Below are 9,669 nucleotides of genomic sequence, written 5' to 3' on the forward strand. Positions count from 1 at the left end.
ACTCATTTGTGTTTCTTAAGTGGGGTTAAGACTAGAGAAATGTCTCATAAAGTTCAATCAGAGCGCCTTGCATGATTGAAAATGTTTTCTTACATATAATACTGAAGTTCAAAGTTGTCCTGAGATTACTTTTAGACATTTAGGTTAATCATATATGTACCACAACTTTGTATACTTGAGTGTTAATCATATCGGTGTCCCAATTTTAGTCAAGTTTTGGAGCCAATTCCAGAATTAAAAGTTTGGTCTGCTTAAAGTATTAGAATTTAGAACAAGTAGTAAAAACTTTCAGATATGTTCAAATGCGTTTTGCTAATTAGTTAAGTCAAATTTTGCCATGGATAGTGGTGATAGTGTAGACCTTTTGTGTATGGGTTCTTACTAGGTATATAGGTGAGCACTTGTGGTCCTTACCAAGGATAATAAATATTTTGCTAAAGATGGATCAATTTCAGCCTGCGGTTTGATCTACTCGGGAATAAGAGTATCAAAAGCTTCAATAAGGAAATGCAAAAATATATCTTGCAAACAATCATAGAGAACCATTATTATTCTAATAATTGCCACATGGAGATTATTTTCTTTGTGGAATATTCTGTAACACTCCATAATAATTAGAAAGAATCAATTCCCTTACTATTTGTAATTTTCACTTTGCCGTCAAATAGTAGCTGCACATGTCTAAGTCATCTTGTATGTTAGTGAATAATTTTATTAAATGATATAATTGTTAGGTCCACAGACTAGATGTTGGCAACCCCTGACAAAAATGTTCAGTCTTGTTGAAGTTTCGAACCCAAGATTGGCAGTAAAAAACATAGTTTTTGTAATTTCAACTGAAAGTTTGACAGATTAAGAATTGCAGATTCAAATTTTTAAATCTGACATGATTCATTAGTTGGCTGTGCAAGTGAGTTTTTGTAGATCCGAGCTTCCACCTATTCAACCCGTGAGAGTTCAAGAGGAAATAAAGAAAATTCAACATGGTATTACTGCTGTAGTGTAGATCCTGTTGGAAGCTATAGAGTCATCATAGGGTTTGTTGTAGAGATTATATCTTCAAGAGGTTCTCAGAGCCACAAGTGAGGACTTCATGCGACATAGTTCACTAGTAGAAAAGTTCATAGATTCAGAGCTACACATGGCCTTGTTAGTAAATACTATTTAGTTATTCTTTTTACCTTAGGGTTGATAGGTTTGAATTCCTTTAGGATTTTTAATGTAGGACAAATCATTGGTTTTCCTAGGATCACCATATTGTTGTGTTCTATATCTTCTGTTGCACTTATTGGTTTATTGCTTAATTGGTGTCATTAAATTTGTGAAAATATTCTGAATTCATAACTGGTTAATTATTTAAGTTGGTTAATTACACTATAAATCATCCAAGGCTCTAAAAACCCTAACAATAACTTCCTTGATATTAACTTGTGCAACTTCTTTTAAATAAAGCATAAGCAATGGATGAACAAAGACTAATCAGCAACAAAATTTAGACGTATAATATGAATCTAATGCCTAGTCAATAGTCATAATTAAATTAAGCCATTGGTGAAGCCCAAGTTAAAGCATTGTAGCCATATTAGTTGTCATGAACATAGGGGAAAAGCCCAACATAACCACAAATGTAAAAAGAAGAGAATAGGAAGAAAGAGAAATCCTATGATTACATAATGGAAATAATGAATTACTAAAAGCAAGCATCTGGTTATGTAAAAAGCATAATAAATCAACAAAGACTAGCCAACAACGTGTATAAAAAACTATTATGGAAGATCACGTCTTCGCGTAATCAAATTGAGCCATTGAAGCCCAAACTTCAAGCATTGTGGCTATATATAGTAGTTAAGAACATAAGGGGGAAAAGCTCAACATATCCATAATATTAATAAGAGGATGATGTGATACGTTTATAACATTTTCACAATAAAGTATAAGTGATAAGTTATTATTGGTTTAAATTTAAATTTACAACCGAAATTACTTTTTAACTTGCTAATAAGAACTTGTAACAACCTGCTACTTGTGATTTGTTATAAAAATATTGTAGATATAACATTTTTCCAATGTTAATTTTTAAGAGTAAATAAGAAGAAAGAGACAAGTCCAATGATTACGTAATGGAAATAATGATTTCCTAAAAGTACGCATCTGATTATATACAAAACACAATGCATGCAACAAAGACTAGTCAGCAAAACTTATAAGAAACTACTGTGGAAGCTAATGTGTTCTCATAATTAAATTAAGCGATTGAAGCCCAAGCTCAAAGCATTGTAGCGATTTATAGTAGTCACGATCGTAAGGGAAAAGGCTCAGCATAACCACAATGTTAATTGTTAAGAAGAAATAGGAACAAAGAGGCAAATCCTATGATTACATAATGTAAACAATGATTTCCTAACTATAAGCAGCTGATTATATACAAAACATAATGGATGTAACAAAGACTAGTTAGCAACACTTAATAAGAAACTATTTTGAAAGCTAATATGTTCTCATAATCAGATTGAGCCATGGAAGCCCAAACTTCAAGCATTAATTGTAGAGATATATAGGCTATAGCAGTCATGAACATAGGGAAAAACTGAAAAGCCAACTTAACAACAACAAAAATGTTAAAGAAGATATAAAATAATAGGAAGAAGGAGACAAATCCTATAATTACATGATCGAAATAATGATTTCCTAAAAGTAAGCAGCTGATTATATAAAGCATAATGGATGCAACAACAAGTAGTCAACAACAAATTATAACTTATAATAAACTATTGTGGAAGCTAATATGTCTTCTCATAATCAAATCAAGTTGTCAAGAGCCATGTAACTCAATTGGTTAGCGATTATTGGTATTTTCAAATGAGACATATAATGTTTGAATCCCCCTACCCCGAATTGTCGAATTATAAAAAAAAAATAATAATAATGATAAATACTCAAATCAAACTAGGGAAGGAATTAGAATTCTATCTTTGGGAGCTATTTGAAATTTAAGGATGAAAAATAGAAATAAAAGAGTAAGAACAAAAATATAGAATTTTTTTTTTTTAAGAAGAAAAAAAGTACTAAATTTTAAAGAATCAATTTAAAGAACAAAAATATAGAATTTTTTTTTTTTAAGAAGAAAAAAAGTACTAAATTTTAAAGAATCAATTTTTTTTAGAAAGGCCATATGTCATGGGCCAACCAGCCATTATTTTTCATTTCTTTTTAAGCCTCCTTTTGACCATTTTAATTCCTATGAGTCCAAGTGTAATTATTGGGACCAAAGCCAACTATGAAAATTCAATTATCCAGAAATTTTATATATATAAAAGAAAGTTTTAAAACAGGAAAGGCAGCATAGGGCCCAGGATTTCTTAAAAAAATAAAGTTAGGGTGCCTTTGGGCCAGGAGGAGCCATGGCCTCTCTCGTGCAAAGGTAGGTCCATTATTGAGCTATTGAAGCCCGAACTCAGGCATTGTATGCCAATAGTAACTATTGGAATAGGAGAAAATCACAAGGTTAAGAATATTATTAGGATCGAAATTGCTTGGTTGATGTTTTCTGTCCATTTTGCAGTTCAACTAGCACTTTAGATTGGGATAAATTAACTTGAAGTAAAGCACTCTACCAAAAAACAATGGCTTTGATGATTTTTCAAATTAATTTAAAGTAATTTCTAAATATACTCTTGACACACAAGAAGTCTAGTACATTAAGCACAATACAACACTCCTGTATATTCATGGAACCATCCAATACAAACTAAATTGTACAACCCTGTCTCGGGCAGCTCTTTTTCCAGAACTTTTGTGTTCCTAGTGCAACTTATACATGAAAACCACATAGTTACATACACAAACAATACTTGAACTCCTAGACACAACACGAAGGTATTCAAACCTTGTCTGTGAAGTCCTACTCCTATGAACATATTCACTCCTATATCCATACTTTAAGTAACCATATCACATCCAATTCTCCTGAAATTGGTTGGAGTCATAATTTCTTGTACATGCCAGATAATTGCATAAATCAAACCTTGTCTGTGAAGTCGTACAAACATGACAAATGCCATTCAATCTTCGTTGAACAACCCACATCAGAAATTGAAGTAGTGCATACTCAATTCCTTGAACACAATCACTCTGAATATCTCTACTTCAAACGCTCATATCTCAAGCAATTCTCCTTTGATTTTTTGGGTACTTCACATTAAACTTTGATTCAATTATGTATTTTACTCCAAACAGTTTCAATATCGCAAGGGGCAACAGGCTGTTGAACTCCCATATATTAAACATTTAAGTTTGACCATGCCTCTTAGTACTTATGGCAACTCTTACTCTCCCAACGATATCTTACCTGACCAGCCCTACCCAATGGTACTGGTGGGTACAGATCTTTGCTCCAATTAACTGAAGGATTAGAACCAGCACTGCTTCTTGTATCTCCATTAGAAACTACCATTGGTTTGCTATGAAACTGAAAATCCTCCATGAAATTCCTCTGCATACTATGTGAAAGAAACTTGCAAGCTCTTTGCTTAGCCTTGGTTGACTCTGTGAGAGTCATGTAGCTGGGCGTATAGATATTCCTCTCCTCTATTGTTTCCTTCATGAGAGTTTCACTGGACATTAGAGTTGGAGATGCAAATGAGGATGAAGTTGATGCATGACTCTCATCATATAGAGATTCAGAACTTGGGGTGGAAGATGATGAGCTACTAATTTGACCAACTGTAAAAGGTTTAGCTGAAATCCTGGTTGTGACATTGTTCCTTTTTACTTTTACTGAGTCATAATCTGAAGAATATGAATGAAAACTGACAACTTGACATTCACTTTTCCTAGACAATGGAGTCTGGTCTGAGAGATCAGTATGGAATTCTTCCATTAATCTGCTTTCCCATGGCTTGGCCGCCATCCAACGATCTAACCAGCTCCATCCTGTGCTGTTCATATCCAGCCTTTGCTGCTTGAGAGAAGTCACTGGCTTGTTGGTTCTTGTATTTGGACTAGCAGTCATTCTTGACTGCTGAAAGAAAAAAATTCAACATGATCAATGACTAAGTAAACATTTAAAATCCAACTGATAAACATAAATCTCTTTCCAGGAATCTTTAACTGGGCCATGTATTCATTTCATTAACTATCTTACCAAAGGAAAATAGTTGGGTCCTCTCAATTTTATTACCTGTTGAGAGCGGGAGTATGCAATTGCTCTCTCCCTCTTGACAGCTCCTTTTTGCCTTAGTTGTAGCTTTGCTCTAACTTCATCAATAGTTCCTGGACTATCACACCATCCTTGCTGAGGACAGTCAACATACACATTATTAACAGTGTATATTCACTAATTACATCCTCACAATAATAATATTATAAAATCTTGAAATAGCATATGATACCTCAGCCTGCTTGATGGGATCAGCAAGGTTGTGATGTTCATCCAACAGTTTTTGCACAGCTAGCCCTTCTGGGGACATCCTCACACTCCGTGCCCTTACTCTAGCCTGAACCCGGACAAGAGCCTGCATGCATCTTAGTGTTACAGCAGCTTGCTTCCTTACCTGCCGGCCACGAAATATGGCTTGAAGTCTCACCACTGCTTTCAAGGCCCTCAATGCCTGTCTTGCCTGCAATTATGTAATTAAGGCCACTAAACAGATGTGCCTAAACGGTATTTCAAAAGCACAAAAGAGGAATATAAAATCACATAAATGAGATTTACTTGATTACGGGAATTATTTCTGTGCAAAATAGTAAAAAAGAAAAAAGAGGAGACAACTTCAACCAAGCATGTGGACGGTTAGAACAATGTGATCTAAAATTAATGGAATCCTTCCCAAACAATTATCAAATCATTTATAGGTATACGAGATCACATAGCTGCAACACCCCAGTCCACTCAGAGGATCATTGAGGAAGTTTCCCGGGCTAAATTCTTAAGGGGCTGATACTTGGGATGGACTAATAATCTCACTCTTCGCTTGGTTGCTTACAATACAGAGGAATGCAGGACAATGCACTTCTAATACTGACTTTTCCTCTTGTTTTGTTTTGAAAGAGTGAAAAACCTGACTCAATAAGCAAAAGAACATTATTTTACCTATAATTGATGAGATAGGGACACTGTTTTTGGTGTAGTAGATAATCAAAAAGTAAACCCATACTCATACTTTTTTTTTTCTTCATTTTCTTTTGTCACCAAACAGAAAGTCTACAAAGTAAACTGAAACAGACACCAATGCATGCAGCCTCCTAATTTTCTAGCTTAGGCCCATTTTCCTTCAAAGTTGCTAAGGAAATAAAACTCTCAAAAAAGAACATGTTGAACCTATCTAGTGTTAAGATTAGATTACTTCATTGTGTGATTGAACCCAAACTTCCAACCAGTAAAATTTGGAATTCAAAGTGACCAGAAAACCTCAACCTTACTAACTAAAGATACATTTACAGATATTCATTGAGCTCAATCCAACTTTTCAACAACCTTTTTTTGAATTTGTAGATGCTAAAAAGCATTAATTTTTCCTTCTAAAGGCAAATGGTAAAGCTTTTACAGATAAAAATTGAGCTCAATTCTATACTTAACACCCAAAATTGGATGCTATAGTGCCCAAAAAAACTTTTCATCCAAGGTATAATAAATAAGTCATAATAGTCATATATTTAAATGTGACAGAGAGTTAGATTAACACATTTAAACTTCAGAGTACTGACATCTAGTGCTAAGATTAGAAGGTGCAGGATAGTAATTGAGATCAATTTCACAAACCAACATTCTAATAAAGGAGAGCAGGCTATGCTGCTGAGCTACAAGGATCATGGCTAAAGTTTTACAAGCTTTGTCTGAAGTTTGTCTAAAAGAAACATATGATATCTAAATTAAGAGCATCAAAAGGCTGTTTTGAGTTTTTTTTTTTTTTTTTTTAAAAAAAACAACAACAACAACAAAATAAAGTTAAAACTCACAGTGACCCATTAATATTTTCACAATCTAAAGCTTCACAATCTTTATCTGTAAGCTACATAGTACTTAAAACTGCAAAATTAGAGATCTATTGACTAATAAGGAAAGATCAATTTATATATAACAGTTACTGATTATCAAAAACTGGTGTTAGATTATAATAATTTCTTCGATAGTTTTTTGAGCACATACTTACTCATCAGCTACCTAAGATTAGAATAAATAATGACTTAAAGACCTCAACTTTACGATCTACAGCTAAATAGTTCCTTTTAAAAAACCGGAAAACCATGTCTAGATATTACCTTTTGGTAAGAATAAACCAAAGAATATTGAGAACAAGCAAAATCAGAGAGACCCATTTACCAGGAAGCCTCGAAACACGGTTTGGATGCGAATGGCAGCCCATTCTTGCTTGATCACCATGAAATTTTTTGGTGGAGCTCTCACTACAGCAGCCATGGCAGCATTGAAAGAATCTGACGCCTTGTCCTTCTTCGTACCCTCTGATGAGCTCCTCCATAGCCTCCATTTCTTCTTGGTACTCTTGTCCCCTACCACCTTGTCCTAAGAAAAACAAAAACAGAAACAATGAAAACACAGGAAACAAGAGAAAAACAGAAACGAGGAGTTCCGGTTATAAGTTTTGGCTTACATGGTTGGTTGTACTTGTATGGAGCTTCTTTAGAGTTATAAGAGATTTTAGCCATTTTCCTGAGGCACCCATTTGAGTAAAATTCACTTGGAAACGGATTTGTGTTTAGAAAATGCTTTTGGAAAAACAAGAACTTTGACACTGAAAAGAGCGGTCTGGCTTAAGTTAAAGTGTTGAGAGGTAAGACTTATTAAGATTTAAGAGTTTATTGGGAGAGAGTTTGAAATTTGAAATTCGAAAAGGTAAAGAGAGAGATAGTGTGAAGAAAAGAAATACCATAACGGATACTAAAGACTTTCTGGTATTTTACATAGAGATGCCGCTCCATGTAAGAAATATTCTTATTAATAACCCTTCAATGGTCGAGCTTTTGTGGTTCTTTGCTTTCCAACTTGGTATAACAAACAAAAGCTATAAATAACACAAACTTTCTTCTTTCATTTGAATTAAGATCAGTTTTTAGTTGGATGATTTGATTGGGTCTACTAAATGGGCAATTTTTCTTCTTTTTTATTTCAAGGGTGAAACAGTTCCCTATTTTTTTAATTTAAAAAAAATTAAAAAAAAATTGAAAAAAAAAAGACCTCAACTTTACGATCTACAGCTAAATAGTTCCTTTTAAAAAACCGGAAAACCATGTCTAGATATTACCTTTTGGTAAGAATAAACCAAAGAATATTGAGAACAAGCAAAATCAGAGAGACCCATTTACCAGGAAGCCTCGAAACACGGTTTGGATGCGAATGGCAGCCCATTCTTGCTTGATCACCATGAAATTTTTTGGTGGAGCTCTCACTACAGCAGCCATGGCAGCATTGAAAGAATCTGACGCCTTGTCCTTCTTCGTACCCTCTGATGAGCTCCTCCATAGCCTCCATTTCTTCTTGGTACTCTTGTCCCCTACCACCTTGTCCTAAGAAAAACAAAAACAGAAACAATGAAAACACAGGAAACAAGAGAAAAACAGAAACGAGGAGTTCCGGTTATAAGTTTTGGCTTACATGGTTGGTTGTACTTGTATGGAGCTTCTTTAGAGTTATAAGAGATTTTAGCCATTTTCCTGAGGCACCCATTTGAGTAAAAATCACTTGGAAACGGATTTGTGTTTAGAAAATGCTTTTGGAAAAACAAGAACTTTGACACTGCAAAGAGCGGTCTGGCTTAAGTTAAAGTGTTAAGAGGTAAGACTTATTAAGATTTAAGAGTTTATTGGGAGAGAGTTTGAAATTTGAAATTCGAAAAGGTAAAGAGAGAGATAGTGTGAAGAAAAGAAATACCATAACGGATACTAAAGACTTTCTGGTATTTTACATAGAGATGCCGCTCCATGTAAGAAATATTCTTATTAATAACCCTTCAATGGTCGAGCTTTTGTGGTTCTTTGCTTTCCAACTTGGTATAACAAACAAAAGCTATAAATAACACAAACTTTCTTCTTTCATTTGAATTAAGATCAGTTTTTAGTTGGATGATTTGATTGGGTCTACTAAATGGGCAATTTTTCTTCTTTTTTATTTCAAGGGTGAAACAGTTCCCTATTTTTTTAATTTAAAAAAAATTAAAAAAAAATTGAAAAAAAAAAACAATTAGATACATCCCCCTGTCATAAGTTAGGTCAAATTATCTTGTACTTCTAGTTAACTATGAGTGGCATTTTGGTTAAATTTTTGAACAATTCTTCAGTAGTTTAGAGTAGTATACCAAACTCTCACAAAATGAGTAGACCCCACATGTGGTCTCACCATGGGGCCCACACCCTCTGTGAGAGCCCTAAACACTATTCCAAAACTGCCTAAGTTTTTTCCTAAACTTAAATAGAATTTGATAATGTGGTAAGTGTGAAGAAAAAGAAAATGTTCTATCCTTGAAGCTTATTTTGTGTGAATAGACATAAAACTTAAATGTTTTTCGGAAGGAAAGAAGATACTGCTAGAGTTTTTAATGATGCATTCCCTTGAATTAGGATTTTATGTTAATATTGATTTTGATATGAATGTAATTAGCAATATGTGTAGGGATATGTGTCAAAAAAACTTTTCTCTCCCCTATAGGAGCTCTC

The 9,669-nt window shown here is 33.9% G+C and overlaps 1 protein-coding gene across 2 annotated transcripts; it reads right to left on the minus strand.

The window, feature by feature from the left end:
• Positions 1-3,698: 3,698 nt before the first annotated feature.
• Positions 3,699-8,039, minus strand: LOC111997304 (protein IQ-DOMAIN 6). 2 transcript variants are annotated; one of them, XM_065763213.1, is made up of 5 exons: positions 7,611-8,039; positions 7,322-7,522; positions 5,391-5,618; positions 5,180-5,293; positions 3,699-5,017 (listed from the first exon to the last, which is right to left on the minus strand). In XM_065763213.1, the coding sequence occupies exons 1-5, from the start codon at positions 7,680-7,682 to the stop codon at positions 4,307-4,309; spliced, it is 1,326 nt and encodes a 441-aa protein (XP_065619285.1). In that variant the 5' UTR covers positions 7,683-8,039; the 3' UTR covers positions 3,699-4,306. The 2 variants fall into 2 exon arrangements, with proteins under 2 accessions (XP_065619285.1, XP_023885151.2); XM_024029383.2 differs by having other exon boundaries at positions 3,699-5,020; positions 7,611-8,038.
• Positions 8,040-9,669: the final 1,630 nt, after the last annotated feature.

Source organism: Quercus suber, unplaced genomic scaffold (genome assembly GCF_002906115.3).
Source record: "Quercus suber isolate HL8 unplaced genomic scaffold, Cork oak 2.0 scaffold_497, whole genome shotgun sequence".
Taxonomy (NCBI): Eukaryota; Viridiplantae; Streptophyta; class Magnoliopsida; order Fagales; family Fagaceae; genus Quercus; species Quercus suber.

Bases quoted from the DNA above. Each gene is read 5' to 3' on its own strand.
- LOC111997304 (XM_024029383.2), bottom strand. From the start codon at position 7,682: ATGGGTGCCTCAGGAAAATGGCTAAAATCTCTTATAACTCTAAAGAAG. The intron at 5,619-7,321 runs GTAAATGGGTCT...ACATAATTGCAG, and splicing joins CCGTGTTTCGAGGCTTCCTG to GCAAGACAGGCATTGAGGGC. The intron at 5,021-5,179 runs GTAATAAAATTG...TTTTTCTTTCAG, and splicing joins CATACTCCCGCTCTCAACAG to CAGTCAAGAATGACTGCTAG.